The following is a 24,280-nucleotide window of genomic DNA, read 5'->3' as shown; positions in this document are numbered from 1 at the left end:
ATTGTAAATAACTTAAATATTGATTGCATAAAAGATGACACATCCACACAAAAGTATATTATGCAGCTCTTAAGAAAAAAGCAGCTCTCTGTACACTGATCTGGAACAATCTCCAAGATGTGTTGTTGAATTTAAAAAGCAAGACAAACCAAGTGTTTAGTATGCTACCATTTGTGATGGTTTATAAATATGTCCACAACTTTTTATATTTATTTATTTATTTTTTGCGGTACGCGGGCCTCCCACCGCTGTGACCTCTCCCGCTGCGGAGCACAGGCTCCAGACGCACAGGCTCAGTGGCCATGGCTCACGGGCCCAGCCGCTCCGCGGCATGTGGGATCCTCCCGGACCGGGTCACGAACCCGCGTCCCCTGCATCGGCAGGCGGACTCTCAACCACTGCGCCACCAGGGAAGACCCTCCACAACTTTTTAAATATACTTCCTTTCAAGAGGAGGAGCTGAATTCTCCTCCCCTTGAATGTGGGCTGGATTTAGTAACTCACTTCTAACAATAGAGTGTGGCAGAAGTGGTCTGTGATATCTGAGATTAGAACATAAAAGGCATTTGCTACGACAAAGGAGGCAAGAATGTACAATGGAGAAAAGACAGTCTCTTCAGCAAGCAGTGCTTGGAAAGCTGGACCACTGCATGTAAGTTAGTGACATTAGAACACTCCCTCACAGCATACACAAAAATAAACTCAAAATGGCTTAAAGACCTATATATAAGACACGACACCATGAAAATCTTAGAAGAGAACATAGGCAAAAGGTTCTCTGACATAAATCATAGCAATATTTTCTTAGATCAGTCTCCCAAGGCAAAAGAAACCATCAACAGGGCTTCCCTGGTGGCGCAGTGGTTGAGAGTCTGCCTACCGATGCAGGGGACGCAGGTTCGTGCCCCAGTCCGGGAGGATCCCACATGCCACGGAGCGGCTAGGCCCGTGAGCCATGGCCGCTGATCCTGTGTGTCCGGAGCCTGTGCTCCGCAACAGGAGAGGCCACAACAGTGAGAGACCCGCATACGGCAAAAAAAAAAGAAACCATTAACAGAATGAAAAGACAACCTACAGAATGGGAGAAAATATTTGCAAACCATGTAACTGACAAGGGGTTAATATCCAAAATATATACACAGCTCATACAACTCAATAGCAAAGGAACCAAATAATCCAATTTTAAAATGGGTGGAACACCTAAATAGACATTTCTCTGAAAAAAGACATACAGATGGCCAATAGGCACGTGAAAAGACGCTCAACATCACTAATTATTAGAGAAATGCAAATCAAAACTACAATGAGGTACCACCTCACACTGGTCAGAACAGCCATCATTAAAAAGTCCACAAATAACAAATGCTGGAGAGGGTGTGGAGAAAAGGGAACCCTCCTAACACTGTTGGTGGGAATGTAAATTGTTGTGGCCACTACGGAGAACAGTACAGAGGTTCCTTAAAAAAGAAAAAATAGAGGGCTTCCCTGGTGGCGCAGTGGTTGAGAGTCCGCCTGCCGATACAGGGGACACAGGTTTGTGCCCCAATCCAGGAAGATCCCACATGCCACGGAGTGGCTGGGCCCGTGAGCCATGGCCGCTGAGCTTGCAAGTCCGGAGCCTGTGCTCCGCAACGGGAGAGGCCACAACAGTGAGAGGCCCGCGTACCGCAAAAAAAAAAGAAAAAATAGAGCCACTGTATGATCCAGCAATTCCACTCCTGGGCATGTATCCAGAAAAGATGAAAAAGATGTGGTATATATATACAATGGAAAACTACTCAACCATAAAAAAGAATGAAATATTGCCATTTGCAGCAACATGGATGGACCTAGAGAATATCATACAAAGTGAAGGAAGTCAGACAAAGAAAGACAAATATTATATGATATCACTTACATGTGGAATCTAAAAATAATACAAATGAATCTATATACAAAACAGAAACAGACTCACAACTAGAAAACCAATTTATGGTTACCAAAGGGGAAAGGGAGGGGGAGAGAGTGATAAATTAGGAGTATGGGATTAACAGATACAAACTACTACAATACATAAAATAGATAAGCAACAAGGATTTACTGTATAACACAGGAAACTATATTCAATATCTTGTAATAACCTATAATTGAAAACAACCTGAGAAATATATATATATATAACTCAATCATTTTGTTGTACATGTGAAACTAACACAATATTGTAAATCAACTATGCTTCAATTAAAAAAAAAAAAGGCAGTGGGATGGCCAAAACAGTCATGAAAAAGAACAAAGTTGGAGGACTCACACTTCCTGATTTGAAAACTCACTACAAAGCAACAGTAATCAAGACAGACTGTTACTGGCATAAGGATAGACATACAGATCAATGGAACAGAAGTGAGAGTTCAGAAATTAACCCATGGCCAATTGATTTTTGGCAAGAGTGCCAAGACCATTCAGTTGAGAAAGAACACTGTTTTCAATAAACGGTGCGGGGACAACTGGAGAGCCACATTCAAAAGAATGAAGTTGAACCCTTACTTTACACCATATACAAAAATTAACTCAAATGGATGAGAGCCCTAAGTGTAAAAACTAAAACTATAAAACGCTTAGAAGAAAACAGAGGTAAATTTTGTAATCTTGAGTTTGGCAATGGATTCTTAGAAATGACAAAAGCATAAGCAACAACAACAACAAGATAAACTGGACTTTGTATAAATTTAAAACTTTTGTGCTTCAAAGAACACCATCAAGAAAGTGAAAAGACAGCCATAGAATGGAAGAAAATATTTGCAAATCATATATCTGATAAGGGACTTATAACAAGAGTATAAAGAACTCTTACAACTCAATAGTAAAAAGAAAAATAATCCAATTTTTAAATGGGCAAAGGGGAAGGGAATGAGGGGAGGAAAGAAATAGGTGAGAGAGATTAAAAGGTACAAACTTCCAGTTGCAAAATAAATGAGTCATGGTTATGAAATGTACAGTGTAGGGAGTATAGTCAATAAATATATGTTTATATGGTAACATACAGTAACTAGACATCATGGTGATCATTTTGAAATATATAGAAATATCAAATCACTATGTTGTATGATAGGAACTAACAGTGTTATAGGTCAATTATACTTCAAAAAAAAAAAAAGAAACATAGAAAAAGAGAACAGACTTGTGGTTACCAGAGGTGGGGGTGGGGTGAGAGGCAACTGGATGAAGGCGGTCAAAAGGTACAAACTTCGCTATAAGGTAAATAAGTGCTAGGGCTGTCATGTACAGCATCAAAAATATAATTACCACCGCCGTATGTTATATATGAAAGCTGTTAAGAGAGTAAATCCTGAGAGTTCTCATCACACACAAAAATTTTCTATTTCTTTAATTTTGTATCGATATAAGACGATGGATGTTCACTAAGCCAAATCATGCTGTACACCTGAAACTTATACAGTGCTGCATGTCAACTGTATCTCAATAAAACTGGAAGAAAAACATGGGCAAAGGATCTGAATAGGTGTTTCTCCAAAGAAGGTATATAAATGGCCAAAAAGCGCATGAAAAGATGCTTAACACCACTAATCATTAGGGGGATGGAAATCAAAACCAGGAGTTACCAGTTCACACCCAGTAGGATGGCTGTAATCCAAAAGTCAGATAATAACATAAGTGTGGATGAGGATATGACTAAGCACCTTCACACACTGCTGCTGGGAAAGTAAAATTGTACTGCCCCTTTGGAATACAATCTGGCAGTTCTTCAAAATGTTAGAGTTGCCACCTGAGCCAACAATTAGACTCTCAGGAATATATCCAAGGGAAATGAAAACATGTGTCCACACAAAAACTTGTACACAAGTGTTCATAGAAACATTATTCATAATAGCCAAAAAGTGGAGACAATCCAAGTGGCCATCAGCTGATGACTGGATAAACAAAATGCAGTATATCTATACAATGGAATATTATTCAGCTGTAAAAAGGAATGAAGTATTGACCCATGCTGCAACATGAATGAACCTTGAAAACATTATGCTAAGTGAAAGATGCCAATCACAAAGACCACATATTATATGATTCCATTTATACGAAATGTCCAGAACAGGCTTAATAGTGGCTGCTTAGAGGACAGAGAAGATGGGCATGGTAGGCTTAAGGGGAGAGAGCTAAAGGATAGATATAAGGCATCTTGAGGTTATGTAAATATCTTAAAATTGATTGTGGTAATGGTTACACAACTCTTTAAATATACTAAAATCCACTGAATTGTACACTTTATATGTGTGAATTGTGTGGCATATGATTTAAATCTCAATAAAGCTATTACCAAAGAAGGGGGGGTGGGTATCATACCTTCTTATTTCTCTCTCTCAGAGCACTCATTCTGAGGTCTTCTCCAGCTGACCCCAGCTAAGGTCTTGGGTGCAACTTCAGGAGACACCTCAAGCCAGAACTACCCATCTAAGCACTCCCAAATTCCTGTGACTCACAGAAACAAATGCTTGTTGCTTTCAGCCACTAAGTTTTGAAGTAATCTGCTATGCAGCAATAGATAGCTTACCATTTATTTTTTTAAAATATAGTTTGAATTTGCTTGTATATTTATGGGATTTCTTGGAAAGGATACTCAAGAAATGGTAAAAGTGGTTGCCCCTGGGAGGAGACTTCTGGGAGGATCACTGAGAAATGAGAGCAGGGAGGAGACTTACATCTGATTAAACACCATTTTATCTTTTGAATTTTGTTTCACGTTCATGTATTAACTTTTCCGAAAAGTAAATGAAAGTCTGGAAAATTTTTTAAAGATTAAAAAAAAAAAGTCAACAACTATCTGCTGCTTATAGATAAAGTCTAAACTCCTGACCGTGGCTTAGAAGGCATCCGCAATCCAGCCCCTGTCCACCCTCCCAGTCTCAGCTCTCACCTCCCCTTGTGCTAATTGTTTGTGGTACCCAAAACACACCAGGCTATTTCCCTCCTCCACACCTTCAATCATACTGTCTCTTCTGCCTGGTTCCCCTTCTCATCCTTTTTAAGACTCAGCTCAAATGCTGTTACTTTTTGGAAGACTTCTCTGGCTGTCCTTAATGTGTCAGAAGTGTGTGCCCCCAAGATACCCTTGCATGATTCAATCATTTCATGTGTCATGCCACAGTGTGATGATCCAATTTCTTTCCTGCCTCTCCCATTAGACTATGAGCTTCCTGGGAGCGAGGACTCTTACTCAGGATTCCCTGAGCCTAGCATAGCCTGACACACAGAGGAGGCTGTCAGTAAAGGACTGATGTGAGAAAGAAAGGAAGGGAATAGGGAGAGAAGGAGCAAAGCAAAAAATGAAAGAAGGGAGGGAGGGAAGGAAGGTGGAAGGCAGGAAAGAAGGAAGGAAGGGAGAATTGGGGGAGCAAGAAAATGAGGGAGGGAAGAGTGGGAGGAAAGAAATTCCCCCAATGTGCTCAGCAGTCTCATCACATACAACAAAGACTCACTGGATGAAAAAAATCCCAAACCAAATATGAAACATAAGCCAAGGAAGTGGGGAGGGATGCGGATGCACATTCTAAGCTGTAGTGACACTGCTGCTCCTACCTCAGAGACCCCTGATGATTTAGGACACACATCTGGGAGGCTGGAAGATGCTCACCTCTGGCGCACCAACCAGCCCCTGCTGCCACCTCCACCATCAGTCTCCCCAGCTCCCACTATATCTCACATGTGCTGTTTGCCACAGTGATTCTAGCACTGGGCAGTGCCTGACACATAGTAGGCTCTTGACCCTGAATAAATGTGGTCAGAATCACCTCCCCTCTGTGGATAGAGGAGTCTCACTTTGTGAGCATGGATTTGTCTCTTCTCTCTGGGACTCAGTTTTTTTATCTGTACAACAAGGGAGTTGAGCCAGCTGATTGGTAAGACGCTTCCCAGCTGACAGTCTATGACTTCTTAAGGCCTTTGATCATCTCAGCAAGTCCAAAGTCTTTCACCTGAATAGCAAGGACCCCTCACAAGCTGCTCTTCACTCAGACCATGTCACAAGAATAACAGTGACCATTTACTGATTGTTCACTGTATACCAGGAACCACACTCAGCATTTCAGCCCCATGGTTTCATTTCTTTCTTTCCCTCACCTCTGAAGTAGGTACAATAATCACCTCCATTTTACAGATAAGGGAACTGAGGCTCAGAGAGGAAACCCACTTATCCAAGGGACACAGCTGGGAAGTGGCAAAGCGGGAATTCTAAGTCCTCCACCACTTCCCCACACTGCCCCCTCGGACCCTCGACCAGGCTTCCAGTCTGAGTCTCTACTCCAGCCCGCAACCTCCCCTTGGCTAACCTCACTCAGCCCACAGGTAAACACTGAGTACATACACCCGACAGTTGTAACTTGTAATCTGTGTATTCACGTCCTGTGTTCCAGTTCAGGGGTAAAAACAGGTTCTAGATCCATTTAGACTCATGTGAAGTTTCAGCTCCTCCTTTCACTAGATGTGTGACCTTTGGACAAGTCATTTTAACAGATGAACAGTAAATGACATAACGAATGTGAAAGTGTCTAGCACCCCGAAAATGGGAAAGACCAGGTAAAGAGTAGCAGAGATATCCTGAGAAGCCTTGAAAACCTGACCCCTGGGACTTCCCTGGCGGCGCAGTGGTTAAGAATCCTCCTGCCAATGCAGGGGACCCGGGTCTGAGCCCTGGTCTGGGAGGATCCCACATGCTGCGGAGCAACTAAGCCTGTGCGCCACAACTGCTGAGCCCGCATGCCACAACTACTGACGCCTACATGCGTAGAGCCCGTGCTCCGCAACAAGAGAAGCCACTGCAATGAGAAGCCCGCGCACTGCAACGAAGAGTAGCCCCCGCTCGCCACGACTAGCGGAAGCCCACACACAGCAACAAAGGCCAAACACAGCCAAAAATAAATAAATTAATTTTTTTAAAAAAGAAAAGCTGACCCCTAACTCCACAAAGAGCCACCTGAGTCTCCCAGCCTCTCTACTTAGCATTCGACTCTTCTGGCAAATTCATCCTGTCTCTATTCCCATCCTGAATGTTCCTTTATAAATCCGTGGGCTTTCTAGTTAGACAGACTGAGTTACAATTCTGGCTCCACCACTTACCCCCTGTATGACCTTGGACAAATGACTCTTTCCTTTCAGAGGCTCAGTGTTCTCATCTATGAAATATTCATAGTGGTACCTACCCCATAGGATTGTTGTGAGGATTCAATGACAGTATGCATGTAAATGTTTAGCATATGGTCAAGCATATAGTAAAGGCTCAGAAAATGTTAACTATTTTTTCCTGATTATTAACAGTGGTAGTAGCTTCGAACTGCCTGCTGATTAAATCCAAATTTTTTGACCCAGTACTCAGAGCCTTGCATACTGTAGCCCCATCATTCCTTCCTGGCCTTTCACTGCTGCTCCCCTAAGTGGATGCCACACTCAAGCCAGATGTGGCTTTCTCGCCTCTGTGTCTCTCCGTCCATGATCTTCCACTCCATTCAGAATGCTCTCTCACAACTCACACCTGTCCACACCCAGCCCCACTCAAGCTTCACCTCCCAACTAAGACGGTATCCTCCTCAATTGCCCTGGGCTTCCACAGCACCTAAAGCTGAGCACGTATTAGTGCTCAGACTGTCCAGGATGAGGCCTCTGTCTGCACTTGTCTAACCCATAGTAGCCCTCTTCCAGTGGTCACACCTGATTTCCCTTTGTGGGAATTTATCTTTCTCCCCTATCAGTTCATTAGTCCCAGGAATGGGTATGTGGCCGAGACCTTAGACAAAGTCACACTAATTAATTAAGAGATAGGCACTTGACCAAAGCTAGACAATCAGAATCAGCCCTGGAACTTTTGCTGGAACCATTGAATAAAAGCTCTTTTTTTTTCCCACAGGCATCGCTAAGCTGAAGCAATGTAAATTCAGAGCTGCTGGTAGCCTTACTTATAACCTTCAAGAGAGAAGTGAACTTAAAAGTAAGCCAACACAGAGGATCCAGGAAATGGAGACTGATTGATTTTTTTTTAATATTTATTTATTTGGCTGCACTGGCACTCGAGATGTTCGTTGCTACATGCAAACTCTTAGTTGCAGCATGTGGGATCTAGTTCCCGAGCAGGGATCAAACCCAGGCCCCCTGCATAGGGTGTGCGGAGTCTTAGCCACTGGGAAGTCCCAAGAGATTGACTTTTTTTGGAGTATAATGGCTTTACAATGGTGTGTTAGTTTCTGCTGTATAACAAAGTGAATCAGCTATACGTATACAAATATTCCCATGTCCCCTCCCTCTTGCTTCTCCCTACCACCCTCCCTATCCCACCCCTCTAGGTGGTCACACAGCACCGAGCTGATCTCCCTGTGCGATGCAGCTGCTTCCCACTAGCTATCTGTTTTACATTTGGTAGTTTATACATGTCAATGCTACTGAGAGACTGATTTGTAATGATGTTACTTGAGCATCTGGATCCATCCGTGTGTGAAGCCAGTACTCTTGACTTTTAATGTATGTGAGCCAAACACACTATCCTCTTTACCTTATTTTCATTTACTTAAGTCAGCTTGAGTTGGGTTTCTGTCACTTTTCACTGAAAGACTGCTGACCAATATAGTGATTCAGCTAGATGGTAAGCTTCCTGAGAGCAGGGATTGCCCACATGCTGCATGGCATGGCCAAAAAAACAGTTTGAGTAAATGTTCACTTGAACAAGAACCATACAACCGGCATTCTCTTTTTTTTTTTTTTTTTTTTTCTGTCTGCACTGCATGGCATGTGGGATCTTAGCTCCCCAACCAGGGATCAAACCTGTGCCCCCTGCAGTGGAAGCACAGAGTCTTAACCACTGGACCACCAGGTCTGCTTCTCTGCAGTTTCTCTGAGGATGACTGATTTCTCACTTTCTGAGTGGAATGATCTTGGTGAAAGAGTTATTCTAGGAACCCCACAGCCCTGAAAGAGATACTTTAAATCCACTAATCTGACTGATTAGTCCCTCACTGTACAGATGAGAAAACTGAGATTTAAGCTAAAAAGTGGTTGCTTAACACTAATGGTGAGTCACCGGCAGAATTAACTAAGACAACCCTCCCCCGCCAGCACAATCCCATGACTTGTAGTCTAGTGCTCTGGCCTCTGCCCCTTTTTTAAAAAATAAATTTATTTATTTTTATTGATTTATTTTTGGCTGCGTTGGGTCTTTGTTGCTGCACTTGGGCTTTCTCTAGTTGCGGTGAGTAGGGGCTACTCTTCAATGTGGTGCGCAGGCTTCTTATTGAAGTGGCTTCTCTTGTTTTGAAGCACGGGCTCCAGGCATGCAGGCTTCAGTAGTTGTGGCACGTGGGCTCAGTAGTTGTGGCGCACGGGTTTAGTTGCTCCGCAGCATGTGGGATCTTCCTGGACCAGGGCTCAAACCCGTGTCCCCTGAATTGGCAGGCAGATTCTTAACCACTGCGCCACCAGGGAAGCCCCTGACCTCTTCCCTTTATTAAGCAAAGTAAGTCAGTCACTTACCCAGAGCTCAGAAATCTCTAAGTAAAATACAGTGAACTGCTCAACTCTGATAACTCCCCTCAGGGGTGGGGCGAAACACAAGGGAAAGAGCACTGGACCAGGAGTCATGACTAGTTTACTCTATTACTGGCTGTGTGACTTTGGGTAAGACCTTCATGTCTCTAGGCTCAGTTTCCTCTCTCTATAATGGGAGTGGAGGAAGGCAGGGTTTGAAGAAGCTGATTCCTAAGATCCCTGAAATTCTATATTTACATGGGGGTTGTTGGATAGTTCATCAAATCCCCAAGATTAAACCCACATGGATTACAGAGAATTGGATGGATTACAGAGAACGGGAAGGCCAAGAGGTCAGTAACCCATCTGCAGACTACAAATTAAGGTTCAGGATATGGGAGTTCCAGCTGAGCATATATTCTTTCCCGCTCGCCTTTTAAGAGTAGAATGGAAATCACCTTCTGGGTACTGATAAATATGGAGATACGTCCCACATCCTACAATTCTCCTTTCTCACTTTCTCCAAAATCTTAAAAGACCTCCATCTAAGTCAATTGGAGCAAGCCCACTAGAATGTCCACACTGAATAAATGCTGCCTTCTACAAGGTAGTCCTTTTGGGAGTTTGAACAATTTTTCCAACACGCCAGAAATTCCTCCCAGCATTTGTAACAGTCCTCTTGGGGAAGCAAACCAGCCTCATGATTTTGCCTTCACACCTTGGCTTTCATCTCAAGTGACAATTCTCAATTTGACCACCCATTGTATTTTCTCTTTTTTAAATTTTTAAAATTAATTTATTTATTTGGTTGTGCTGAGTCTTAGTTGCAGCAGGCGGGCTCCTTAGTTGTGGCTGGTGTGCTCCTTAGTTGTGGCATGCGAACTCTTAGTTGCAGCACGCATGTGGGATCTAGTTCCCTGACCAGGGATTGAACCTGGGTCCCTTGCATCAGGAGCGCAGAGTCTTAATCACTGTGCCACCAGGGAACTCCCATCAATTGTGTTTTCTACACTTGGTCATTTCCAAAAATCATAGTCCTCCTTTAAAAAAATGGAGGTTTGGGACTTCCCTGGTGGCGCAGTGGTTAAGAATCTGCCTGCCAATGCGGGGGACACGGGTTCGATCCCTGGTCCGGGAAGATCCCACATGCCGCGGAGCAACTAAGCCTGTGCGCCACAACTTCTGAGCCTGCACTCTAGAGCCCGCCAGCCACAACTACTGAGCCCGTGTGCCACAACTACTGAAGCCCACGCACCTGGAGCCCGTGCTCCACAACAAGAGAAACCACCGCAATGAGGAGCCCGTGCACCGCAATGAAGAGTAACCCCCGCGCACCGCAACTAGAGAAAGCTCGTGCGCAGCAACGAAGACCCAATGTAGCCAAAAATAAGTAAATTACTTAATTTAAAAAAAATAGAGGTTTCCCCTCAAGGACGATACACCCCACAATCCAAAGACAATTTCCTACAGTGTTTTGAGGAGTGGAACCATCAGCAAGTGACAGAACAGCTTCTTCAGGAGGTCTCTTTTGAACGGGCTGACACTTGTTGAATATCCTGAGGTGCTTATTTTTAAAAACCATCTCTGCTGCATGATCATCACATTTTCCCTTCTCTTTCTCAACTCTGGAAGGCTCTAAACATCTTCCTTCACCAACCTTCATCGGCCCTCCTCCTCCATCCCTGCCATCCCCTGGCCCAACTGTCCTCAGCCCAGCTCTCCTCCCTGCCTGCAATTAGGCAAATGCCCAAGTTGCTGAATCTTCAAAATCTGTCTTCGATTGAAAGGTAGGCAGTGATGGGGGGACTCTCATGGATCCTGGAAAACTGTCTCAGCAGTTCTTACTCCCAAAAGGCCCTTCTCTGGTTTTTAGGGCAAGGTGTCTGTCTTAGCCAAACATTTCAGAGGGTCCCAGAGACTCATTCCCACTAGGCATATGGCACCAGAACCCTTCCTGCCTTGGTGGGGGAGGGAGGCTGGAGACCTGCTCTCCAGAGGCCCATGTTGTCAACCACCTACACTTCAAACATTGGACAGACACTATAGACAGCCTTCTCTTACCACCACCCTCCATCTATTCCCAACTTTATAGTTTATAAATTACTCTTTCATGAGTTCTTGGACTCTTCTCCACTGTTTTACAGATGAGGAAACTGAGCCTCAGAGAAGTAAAGTGAAACATCGAAAATGATAACGTTAGCAAGTTAAAGGTCACTGTCAGATCTCGATTCCCCATCTCTTTTTTTTGTTTGTTTTTAATTTTTTAGGTCGCCCCGTTGTGGCATGAGAGATCTTAGTTCCCCTACCAGGGATCAAACCCGTGCCCCCTGCATTGGGAGCACAGAATCTTAACCACTGGACCACCAGGGAAGTCCCTCATGCTTTTTTCAATGCAACAGAAATTGCTCACACCTACAGTAAGTCCTCATTCAGATAGTTATTTCCCTTAAGAACCAAGGGTATCTTTCTCAGAGACCCTCAGAAACTCAGACATAATGCTCACCCATCAATAAACGCAATCTGCCCACATCCAAGCACACAGACCTACAGACCCAGTTCTAAGGCTATGCCCTCTGCCCCAAGGTGTCTCTCTCATAGAATCCCCTCCCCAGTGGCTGCTTAGAGTCAGCGAAGGAGGTGTGTCTTTAGACAGAGGGGCAGAATCTGTCTCTGACTCCTCCAAGAAGGGGTCCTGGAAGAAGCCCCTTCCTCAGCGTCTGTTCTAGGAGTCCCACCCCCGCCCCTCCCCTACCTGCCAAGAGCTGCATCCAGGCGCAGATCTTGTAGACCGTGGCCGTGTTGCAGAAGAAGAAAAGAGCAAAGCAGGTGATGCAGCCGAGGATCAGCACCATGGAGAGCAGCACGAAGAAGGCGGCCGCCTTGAAGGCGCCGGACGGGATAGTGCTGAAGTCGGTGAACGAGCCGCGGCAGGTGAGCTCGCGGCCCGCCAGCCCGCTGCCCACACAGTAGTGGAAGAGGCCGAAGTAACCAGGCTTGGGGGTGCTCACGCTGTCGCCCACCCAGTAGGGCTGGATGAAGACCACCACGTTGATGATGGCGAAGCAGATGGTGAAGATGGCCCATAGCACACCGATGGCCCGCGAGTTCCGCATGTAGTGCTCGTGGTAGAGCTTGGAGGCCTCCTGCGAGGGCAGCATGGTGCCCGGGGGCGGGGCCGGCGGCGGCTTGCGGGGGCCGCCGGCCCGGGACCGACAGCCGGGCTGCCGGGCGGGAGCTGGGGACGCACGCGAGAAGCGACCCTGAGCCAAGGAACCCGCGAGGGCGGGGCCTGAGGCGGAGCTGAGGGGACCCGGGGGCTGGTATGGAGGAGCTAGGAGCGGGTCATGAGAGTATCGGGAAGGTGTCAGGGTAGGGGGAGACTGGCAAAGATCTCCAATTCGGGGACATGGGAAGAGGCCATGTGAAAGTTGGGGGGCTGGGATGAGGGAGCTGGAATGAGCACCGGAGAGCTGGAGGCGGAGCGCTAGAAAGTGGTTACAGTGGCGTTGGGGAGGGGGCTTGGGGGCTGGTACCGGCGAAGTAAGCGGGGACCGTGGGGAGATGGAATGGAGGCTGGAGACCGGCAGCGGAGAATTAGCAGCGGGGTTTTACAGGGAGCTCGGAAGGGAATCTGGGGGCTGGTGTTCGGGGTAAAAGGAGGTCTGGTATTGGGTGTCTAGAAAGGGGCTGTGGAGAGGGGGGTGGGCGCTTCTACGAGGGGCTAAGAAGGGGATGTAAGGGGCTAGTGCCAGGGGACTGGGAAGGTGATATGGGGGCTGGGACAGGGAGGGCGAAGTGCAGGAACCAGGATGAGGCTAGAGGGACATCGGGGGCCGGAGCCGCAGGGTCTGAACAGGGGGCGGGGGGGTTGGGAGGGTCCATCAGAAGACAGGGCTGGGGGGAGCCTAGGTTTGGCGGGCCAGGGCTACAGGGAGAGAGGTTTTCCAGGCCAAGGGGACGAGGGACAGGCGCCGGCAGGCAGCCCGAGCCGCGAGGGGCGGGCAGTGGGCAGGGGCTGTCCCCGGGGCGCGGGGGAGCGGCCGGGCCCGGGTAGGGCCAGGGGTGGGGGGTGGGGGGCGGCTGCCGCGCGCCCAGGCCGGACGTGCGCGGAGGCTGCGGCCGCGGGAAAGGGGTGCGGGGAGACCAACCTGGGCCCGGTCCGGAGCAGTGGGTCCGGGACTGGCACGGCCTAGGCGCCGCGGCTCGGCGCTCCGAGCGGCGGCTTCCCGGGCCCAGGCGGCGGCCTCGGCGCGGCCTCCATCTTGCTCGGGCTCTCCCCGGGGCGCGTTCCCGCGCGGAGGCGCGAGCTCTCGGGCACCGGCGCGGCCCGACGGAGGCGCGTTCCTGCCGCCGGCGTGCGGGGCGGAGCGGAACAGGAAAGGGAGCTCGGTGTCTGCCAGTCCCGGAGAGGGGTCGGCACGGTCCCTGGGGTCCCCCAGCCGGAGCAGTAAGCCCCCGCCACAGTAAGGCCTTCTAATTTGGGGGACCCCCTCCTTCCGGCCGGAGCTGTGCGATTGTGGGCCCACGTAAAGCCCATGGGAACGGGGGAGGGGCAGAACAGGGTGTTAGTTCACAGCGTTTGAACTGATTCCTTGCTCCCAAATTACCTCAGGTACAGCCTACCACAGTGCCTGTCGAGTGGCACCGTTACGCTTCCAGTCCTTTGGGTCTTGGAGGCGTTGAAGGTTCCCAGAGTCTCCTAGGAAATTGCCAGCACCTCTGGGAGAGGGAATCTCCTAAACTGTTAGCGGCCCACGCCCGCGGTGGGGATTCGTTGGCCGCCAGTGTGTGGAGCTGGGCCTGGAGAGTGGGACACGGGGTGAGTATGGGGAACAGGAGAAAAGGAGGCTGGGAACGTGTTGGTTTCTCTCCCTACACTCGCCCAGTGCCTGGCATGAAGCGGACACATCAGGAGGGTGTGTTAAAGAACAGAGCATACCAGTCCAGGCAGTTTGCGGTTAGGCCCGAGAATACGAGGGGACACTCCAAGGGAGCCAGTGCAGGTCATTTCTTCCCTGCAGTGAAATACCTTTTGGCTTAGGATCTGCCAAGATGATCTGGGTTGTCATCCAGAAAACTCTGACTACTACTTAACTGTCTCCGTGACCTTGCACTTGCTCTCTGAACCTCTGTTTCCCCATCTGTAAAGTGGGCAGATTAAGCCCCACTTCACAGGTGTTGAGAGGTGGTGAAAATAATCTCTTAGTAGGTTCCAAATACTGGACCATACACAGGGATCAGTCTGGTGAAATTTAGCTCTATCTGAAAAAAAAACCCACATAATTATCATCATGTGAGTTTGCCACCTGTCTTTTTTCCCGGGGTAGAGAGACTGTTTTCTTGTTTTGTTTTGTTTTGTTTCTGAGATGATGTACTTCCTGTCTTCCTGATATAAAAAATTCCATTTTTTAAAGAAATAGTGATGATAGTTAATGACAGTTTGCTCCCCCCCCCACCGCCAGTGGCTTTATTTGGCAAAATAAAAAACAGGCAGTGTTATTTCCTTCCCAAATTAAAAAAAAATGCAGTCCCCCACAATTTGGGGACCACAGACCCATGTGAAGTCATCTCACCTGAGACAGTATGTTCAATCAATTTGGTTTCCCCTTCCACTGGTTCCTTGAAGAGGCATCCAGGCTGTCTCCTGAGAACCCTAAGATCCCAGAAGCATGAGCTGGAAGGGGCTGTGAAGAGAGTCTCATTCTACACCTTCTCCCACTTGACAGGTGGAGAACAGAGGCCAAAGAGGGGGATTGACTTGTACAAAGAGGTGAGTCCATCTTGCCAATTCAAGTGATCAACCTGATTCATTAATTTTTTTCATCCACCCAATAAATATGTGATAGGCTCCTGCAGTGTGCCAGCACAGCACTATGCTAGGCCCTGGGAGAAGATGGTGGGTAAAACAGACGTGGTCCCTGCCCTCCTGGAGCTCACAGCTTCATAGGGAGACAGAAGGTGCTGGGAAGACAGGGGAGGGAAGTCATCCTCAAAGGGCATCTCAAAGTCTCCTTCTGTGGATGCTCCTGATGTGGGTACTGTTCTGAATATGTTACCGGAGCCAGAAGTTCCATCTTTTCTCCTTATTCTGCCATGAATTATTGCTTTTTTCCTATCCTGCTGAGCCAAGCTAGGCACTCCAGGAAAAAAATCACAGAAGTCCACTTACTACTCTCTCTTCAGGGGAGAACTGAGAGTTCTTGCTAAGATGGGCCCCCAGCTCCTCACTGGTTGCTCTGTTCTAGCTCTGCAGAGCAATGACACCCTGGAGAGAGCTGCCTGCCACCCACACCGCTTCTGACATCAGTACTTTGTCTTTAAAGAAACTCCTTTCCCCCTCACTCAGGCCCTGGATTTGGTGAGACTCACCTTACTCCTCTCCAGAGCGGGGCAAATGATCAGTCCTGGACAATGAACATATTCCATTATTCTAGACACAATGATTGGCTCTGGGTGGGCCCATAAGCCAATCCAAATAGTTAAGAATGATATCCAGGTCATTTGTTGCAGTTTACGAGAAAGAGATTGTTCCCCTTTTACTGAGTTTGTTGAGCTGGGGCTTCAGCTTCAACCACAGGGGGGCATCTTTGACACCCCAAGCAGAGAGATTGTCTAAGAATAAAGTGAACACAAAGAAGCTGAGAAATGGAGAGAGACAGTCCTGGTGACATAATTTGAGCACCTGGATCCATCCATGCCTGAAGACCTGCTTCTGGATTGTTCTGTTAGGTAAACTAATGAATTCAGTTTTTGCTGAAGCCAGTTTGCGTTGGGTTTTTGTCACTTCCAGTCAAAATAGTCCCAAATAATTTACCTACATCTCCCCCAACCCGGGCTGGTGTACTGGATTATTTATATTGTAGAAAAGTGCCTGAAAGGGTGAGGTGCATCTCTGCCACTGTATGACCTAGGACGATGATGCTACTCCTCACAGCCTCATTTTCTTCATTTATAAAATAGAGAAAAACATCCTTCCTTCCTACAGATGTTATGAGGATCAAGAGAGAGAATGCATGGAAAAGAGCTTTGTAAACTGAAAATGGCTTTATAAATGTAAGTGATTGTCATTAAATTTTAATAAGTGGCTTGCCCAAGGAGTAGAAATTACAGTGGTATTGGAAAGGCACTCGCAGAGCTATAAGTAGCTGGGACAGGACGTCTCGTTTTCAAGACTAACCTTGGAGCAGTTACAGAAAGGAGGTCTGAGAACTCTCCACAGGAAGAACAGAACAGAACAGTTGTGAGCCATAAGGCAAAGATGATCCTGGACCTGGTTGAGAGAAGCCCCCAGGGCACTTCCAGCCAATATCCTAGCAGAGAAAGGTTTGTGACTTGTCAGATACCCTTATGCCTAAAGTAAGTGTTCAGTTACACTGAACGGTTATTAAGCTCTTACAGCATTCTAGGTCCCCTGATCTTTGCTTTAGATATATTATCTCATTTAATCTCCACAATAACCCTAAGAGGTAGCGTTATGGGCTGAACTGTATCCCTCTCCCCCACCCCCAAATTCATATGTTCAAGTCCTAACTCCCAATACCTCAAAATGTGACTGTTTGGAGATAGGGCCTTTAAAGAGGTGATTAAGGTAAAGTGAGGTGATATGGGTGGGCCCTAATCCAGTATCACTGGTGTCCTTTTAAGAGGAGATTAGGACAGAGACTAGATGATGACCATGGGGAACATAGCAAGAAAGGAGCCACCTTCTGAGCGGCCTCAGAAGAAATCAAACTTGCTAACACCTTGATCTTGGACTTTTAGCCTCCAGAACTGTGAGAAAATAAATATCTGTTGTTTAAGCCACGCAGCTTGTAGTATTTTATAATGGTAGCCCTAGCAAATTAATACAGATGTGTACTGTTTTATACATGAGGACAATGAGGTATGCCCATTTTACGAACGAGGACACAGAAGTTAATTTACTTCCCCAGGGACTTCCCTGGCAGTCCAGTGGTTAAGATTCTGCACTTTCACTGCAGGGGGCACAGATTTGATCCCTGGTTGGGGAAGTAAGATCCTGCGTGCCGCGAGGCGTGGCCAAAAAGAAAAAAAATTACTTCCCCAAAATCACACCTCTAGCAAGTGAAACAGCTGGTATTTATCCCTAGGTAGAGCCCACATTTCTTAACTACCATGCCGTATAGATTATTCTGTAGAGTGGATTCAATTCTTCTCAACCACCCGGGTTTCCTTTTTATTTCCGTATCATGTGGTTACTGGTATCAGACCATCTGGGTTCAAGTCTCAGCTCTTCATTCCTTGGATTATAAGCTGTAAGGATGCTACATGTTCACCATCCCATGGCAAAGACCAAGAGAATAGGCCAACATATCCTCAGAGAGATGAAGAGTTTCTTTTTTTTTTTTTTTAATGGCTGTGTTGGGTCTACGTTGCTGTGTGCGGGCTTTCTCTAGTTGTGGCTAGCGGGGACTATTCTTTGTTGTGGTGCGCCGGCTTCTCATCGCAGTGGCTTCTCTTGTTGCTGAGTATGGGCTGTAAGTGTGCAGGCTTCAGTAGTTGTGTCACTAGGGCTCAGCAGTTGTGGCTCGCGGGCTCTAGAGCGCAGGCACAGTAGTTGTGGCACACGGGCTTATTTGCTCCATGGCATGTGGGATCTGCCTGGACCAGGGCTTGAACCTGTGTCCCCTGCATTGGCAGACGGATTCTTAACCACTGCACCATCAGGGAATTCCGAAGAGGTTCTTAATACTTTTAAGAGCCTGTGGCAAAAGTTATGCCTGTCTTTCTATGGTTTTCTTAAATCCCCCTCTTTTCTTTACAATGGTTTGAATTAGTTTTCTGTCTCCTGTCCCTGAAAGAGTCCTAAGGAAGGCCATTTCTTCCTCTTTCCTCCCTCAAACTCACACATTAAATCTTGCTCTTGGACTTGATAATCAAGTCATTCATTCCTTCAACCACTTAGCTAGTAAGTGTCAGTGACATCTACTTGACAGGTCCTTTGCTAGGCAGTGGGGACACAAAGATGAGGAAGACCCGGTCCCTGCCCTGGAGGAACTCACTGTCTAGTGCAGGAACAAGGAAACAGATGGAGTAGAATTAGAACGACAGAGGTTCACTCAGAGATTTTCAGAGCCATGTGAATGGGCTCGCTGGAGCTGTGATATTGAATGAGTCTTTCAACTTTTGGAATCTCAGTTGTTTCATCTATAAAGAGGACATCATTAAAAAGTATGCATTCTTTCATGGGTGATGAAATAATGGGCTCTATGCTTGAAACAAACTTTACCTGTGAAGAATTGTTCATTCAATAACAAGATGCCTTCATAGCTGTACCATGTCTCACCTGGGAAGTATCTGTTTTATTCAGAACTCTTGGGTTGCAAATGACAGAGACCCAATAAAAACTGGCATAAGCAGGAATAGGTTCCAGTAGGATCCAGCAGCTCATGTGGTAGGGTTGGGAGTCAACATCTACCCATGGACCCTGCTTTCCCATCCGTGGTTGGCTCCATGCCCAGGCAAGATCTTCCCAAGCCATGGCAAGATGGGTTTGCTAGCTTTGTGGTCAGAGAATGTGGTCTGTGTGATACTCATACTTTGGAATCTGTGGAATATCCCTTTGAGGCCTAGTACATGGTTCATTTTCATAAATGTGCTTTTAAAGAATATGCTCTCCCTGTTAATGGAAGGAAGTTCTTTCTATGTCTGTTAGCTCAAGTCTGTTAATTGCATTGTTCACATTTTGTAGATCATTACTCTTTTCTTTTTTTTCTGTCTGCTTGATCCATGCATTTCTGAGAAGTGTGTGAAAATCTCCCATCATTGGACTTCCCTGGTGGCGCAGTGATTAAGAATCTGCCTGCCAATGCAGGGGACACGGGTTCGAGCCCTGGTCCAGGAAGATCCCACATGCCGCGGAGCAACTCAGCCCGTGTGCCACAACTACTGAGCCTGCACTCTAGAGCCTGCGAGCCACAACTACTGAAGCCTGCATGCCTAGAGCCTGTGCTCCACAACAAGAGAAGCCACTGCAATGAGAAGCCCGCGCACCACAACAAAGAGTAGCCCCCACTCACTGCAACTAGAGAAAGCCCACGCACAGCAGCAGAGACCCAGTGCAGCCAATAAATAAATAAATAAATTTATATATTAAAAAAAAAGAAAGTTTAAATAAAAAAAAAATCTCCCATTATGATTGACTATGAAAGAAGATGAGAGAATTTTATGGAATGATGGTAATGTTCTGTATCTTGCCTGGAGTTTAGGTTACACAGATATATGCAGTTGTCAAAACACAGCAAATATACACTTAAGATTTGTGTATTTCATTGTATATAAAATTCATTGCAAAAGAAAAAATTGCAATCAGATATTCAACCTTATTTAATGAAGTCTTTAAGGGAAAAGGAACTGAATTTACTTTGAAATACATACAAAATAAGATGGCTTAATAAATGAATAGAAAGATGGAGAGATTGATAGACCTGTGAAAAAGCAAATACAGAGTAAAACTGTTATTGGTAGAATTAGACAGTAAGTATTTGGATGTATGCTCTAAGATTCTCCCATCTTGTGGTACATTGGAAATTTTTCATTAAAAAATGTTGGGGAGTTGGGGCTTCCCTGGTGGCGCAGTGGTTGAGAGTCCGCCTGCTGATGCAGGGGACACGGGTTCGTGCCCCAGTCCAGGAAGATCCCACATGCCGCAGAGTGGCTGGGCCCGTGAGCCATGGCCGCTGAGCCTACGTGTCCGGAGTCTGTGCTCCGCAACGGGAGAGGCCACAACAGTGAGAGGTCCACGTACCGCAAAAAAAAAAAAAAAAAAAATGTTGGGGAGGAAAATCTCCCATTATGATTGCTGATTTACCAGTTTCTCCTTGTGAGTCTATTGATTTTTTGCTACATATACTGAGACGAAGTTGTTATTATAGATGCATACTAGCATTCTTTTGACTAGTATTTTCCTGAAATATAGTCTTTTATCTTTAGTCTTTCTGTCATTATGTTTTTGGGGTGTCTTTTGTAAAAATCAAAAAGCTTCATAAAAAGAAATCCAATATTAAAGTCTCTGTCCTTTAATAGGTAAACATTGATCTGTTTACATTTATTGTGATTATTGATCAATGTGAACTTATTTCTACCATCTAATTTGGTGTTTTACATTTACTATGCTTTCTCTATGCATCTTTTTTCTCCTTCCAAGCCTTCTATTTTAATGGTTTAGTTTTCTTTATTCTTGGTTTTGCTTCTCTTAGTTTGGAAGATCTGTAATTCATACTTTGTGAGACATTTCCCATGAGAATCCTCTTTGTTTTCAATACCAGAACATCACACAAGTTTCTTATCTCTCAACGCAATATTTTCTGGCCAATACTTAGATAAGAAAATTTTATATTTACATCCCTAAAACTCAGCACAATGTTTTAAACAGAAATCAGTGTAGGAAATAGCTCAAGCGATATTCCAGCCACTATTGGTAGAATATCAGAATGAAGTGTTCTTTGTAAATTGTGCCTCCACATCAACAAAATGGGTGTGCATCTGAGATGTTGGTGCTAAGGGAAGTATCATGGTATCGGGCTGTTATACACAAGGCTCTCGTTTGCTAACAGCAGCATCATTTGTTTGGTGGTTAGGAAGCAGTGGTTTCTGGTTTTGTTTTTTGTGTGTAGTAAAATATACATAACAAAACTTACTCTTTTAACCATTTTTAAGTGTACATTCAGTGGCATCAAGTACAATCACAATGTGCAACCATCACCACTTCCATTTCCAGAAATTTTTCATCATCTCAAATAAACTCTGTACCTATTAAACAATAACTCCCTATTTCTTCTGTGTCCCCCAGCCCCTGGTAACCTCTGTTCTACTTTCTGTCTATGAATTGGCCTATTCTAGGTACCTTATCCAAGTAGAATCATACAATATTTGTCCTTTTGTGTCTGGCTTATTTTCCTTAGCATAATGTTTCCCAGGTTCATCCATGTTGTAGCATCTATCAAAATTGTATTCTTTTTTAAAGTTACTATTTCATTTTATGTATATAATATATTTTGTCTATCCATTTATCTGTTGATGGACATTTGTGTTGTTTCTACCTTTTGACTATTGGCAGTAACACTGCTATGAACGTTGGTGTACAAATAACCATTTGAGTCCCTGCTTTCAATTCTTTTGGCTATAAACCTAGAACTGAAATTGCTAGATCATATGGTAATCCTATGTTTAACTTCTTGAGAAACCACCAAACTGTTTTCCACAGCAGCTGCACGATTTTACATTCCCACCAGCAGTGCCAAGCGTTCTAATTTCTCCACATCCTTGCCAACACTTGTTACTTTCTGTTTTAATTGTCATCTTACTTGCTATGAAGTAGTATTTCATTGTGGTTTTAATTTGCATTTCCCTAATGATTAGGGATGTTAAACATCTTTTCATGGACTTGCTGATGTTCATACATCTTCTTTGGAAAATGTCTATTCACAGCCTTTCTTCATTTTTGGATTGGGTTGCTTGTTTGTTGTTGAGTTGTAGGAGTTCTTTATATTCTCAGAATATTAATCTCTTATCAGATATATGATTTGTAAATATTTTCTCCCATTCAGTGGGTTGTCTTTTCACTCTCTTGTTAATGTCCTTTGATGCACAAATACTGCAAATTTTGATGAAGTCAGATTTGTCAATTTTTTCTTTTGTTGCCTGTGCTTTTGTGTCATATCCAAGAAATTATTGCCAAATACAATGGCGTAAAGCTTTTCTTTCCCCTGTGTTTTTTTCTAACAGTTTTATAGTTTTAGCTCTTATGTTTAGGTCTTTAATCTATTTGAGTTAATTTTTGTACATGGTGTAAGGTAAGGGTCCAACTTCAATCTTTTGCATGTGGCTATCCAGTTGCCCCAGTACCATTTATTGAAAAGACTGTCTTTTCCCCCATTGAATGGTTTTGGCATCCTTGTTGAAAATCAACTGACCATATATGTGCGGCTTTATTTCTAGGCTTTCTAGTCTATAGTCTGTTCTGTTGGTCGGTATGTCTATCTTTATGTTGGTACTACACTGTTTGAAGGAAGCAGTGGTTTTAATCATATTAAATCTTTTGTTTTTTTCACTTTTTTCTTCCATTTTAATGAACACTTTACAAAGTACAAAATATACTTTCTTTTTGGGGGGGAACATTAGGTACTTTTTTTTTCTCTGTCATACAGTACATGAATCTCAAGGGTTTTGTGTTTCTTCAAGAAAGAAAGAGGGGCTTCCTTGGTGGCGCAGCGGGTGAGAGTCCGCCTGCCGATGCAGGGGACGCGGGTTCGTGCCCCGGTCCGGGAAGATCCCACGTGCCGCGGAGCGGCTGGGCCCGTGAGCCATGGCCGTTGAGCCTGTGCATCCGGAGCCTGTGCTCCGCAACGGGAGAAGCCACAGCAGTGAGAGGCCCGTGTACCCCCACCCCCCCCAAAAAAAAGAAAGAAAGAAAGAAAGAAAGTGTGAGGGCCTGTGGTACAGGGCTGCCTAGTTCTCCCCTCGCCCAGACCTTGGGACAGGTGTAAGTGCCACCGCTACTGCTGGTTAATCATATTAAATCTTAATACAATAGACTGTTGTTGCTTGTGTACAGGTGTTTCACTGTATTTTATTTATGTTTTAGGAAATTGGGGTTTGGTGTTGACACATCATGCATTATAATTTTTCCCACTTAAAATAATGGGAAGTACGCTTCCTTCTGGTCTGTGTTTTCACACAGAACATCTGATTTCTAACACAGATTACTGATGTTAAGCAAGAGATGCCTGTATTTTATTTCTACCCTTTATTGGTTACCCCTACTTTTTTTTTTTTTTTTTTTTTGCTGTACGCGGGCCTCTCACTGCTGTGGCCTCTCCCGTTGCGGAGCACAGGCTCCGGACACGCAGGCTCAGCGGCCATGGCCCACGGGCCCAACCGCTCCGCAGCATGTGGGATCTTCCCGGACCGGGACACGAACCCGTGTCCCCTGCATCGGCAGGCGGACTCTCAACCACTGCACCACCAGGGAAGCCCTACCCCTACATTTTAAAACAGAGATACCTAACATAATATTTAAAGTAAATTAAGATTTCTATACTCCTCCTATGCAAAAATGGATCTTAGAACATTTTAACTTAGAATCATATTCTTCCATCTTTGTTGTTGTTGTTACCTATATATTTTTAGTTCCATCTTCTAGTTATAGCTCCCCAAAGTATAATTTTTGAAAGTCCGTTTTATTGAGGTATAATTTTTTTTAATTTTTATTTTATTTTTATTTATTTTTATTTTTTGGCCATGCCGTGTGGCATGCGGAATCTTAGCTCCCCGACCAGGGATCAAACCGTATGCCCCCTGTAGTGGAAGGGTGGAGTCTTAACCACTGGACCACCAGGGAAGTCTCAGAGGTATAATTTATTTTATTTTATTTACTTATTTTTTTGCTGTTCAGAAAACACTTTATTGATTAATAGACAAAAAAACAGGCAATTTTAGTGGCACACACAGTAACAGATCACTAATAGGGAAAGTCAGTACGACATCTTCCTTGTATATCTACCAGGTAAAAGCCACCATGCTACAACTTAAGGGCTCTGAACTTCAGGTCTCCAATGACCTTGGTTTTGAATCTCACATATAAGACTTGAGGAGAGCCATGGATCCCTGTACATCTCTATTTTCTGAGGATAAAATGTCAATCACAGTGCCTGCCGTGTGATCATGAACATTATTGGGCATTTTAGGGATAAATTTCACAGTGTAAGGAGTGACCCAGTTCCTGCTTTTATGAGAGAGACAGACAGACAGACAGAGGATTGTTGGG

General features: G+C 45.1%; 1 protein-coding gene and 1 long non-coding RNA gene across 2 annotated transcripts in view; one reads left to right on the top strand and one right to left on the bottom strand.

Moving 5' to 3' along the window:
• LHFPL4 (LHFPL tetraspan subfamily member 4) overlaps window positions 1–13,760 on the bottom strand; it is a 28,813-nt gene extending 15,053 nt beyond the window's left edge. The window contains exons 1-2 of the mRNA XM_082639688.1: window positions 13,644–13,760; window positions 12,248–12,730 (exon numbers count right to left, since the gene is read on the bottom strand). Of these exons, the coding sequence (XP_082495814.1) occupies window positions 12,248–12,653 (406 nt within the window). The 5' untranslated portion in view covers window positions 12,654–12,730; window positions 13,644–13,760. The remainder of the gene's footprint in view (window positions 1–12,247; window positions 12,731–13,643) is intronic.
• A 4-nt stretch (window positions 13,761–13,764) lies between these two features.
• Window positions 13,765–20,462, top strand: LOC309814192. The gene is made up of 4 exons (XR_014295644.1): window positions 13,765–14,314; window positions 15,222–15,265; window positions 16,481–16,548; window positions 19,256–20,462. It is a non-coding gene; the product is annotated as an uncharacterized lncRNA (long non-coding RNA).
• Window positions 20,463–24,280: the final 3,818 nt, after the last annotated feature.

Source organism: Mesoplodon mirus (genome assembly GCF_964341445.2).
Source record: "Mesoplodon mirus genome assembly, chromosome: 12".
In the NCBI taxonomy this organism is placed as follows: Eukaryota; Metazoa; Chordata; class Mammalia; order Artiodactyla; family Ziphiidae; genus Mesoplodon; species Mesoplodon mirus.
The sequence above is the reverse complement of the archived record's forward strand: the minus strand, read 5'-3'. Positions and strand labels throughout refer to the sequence as shown.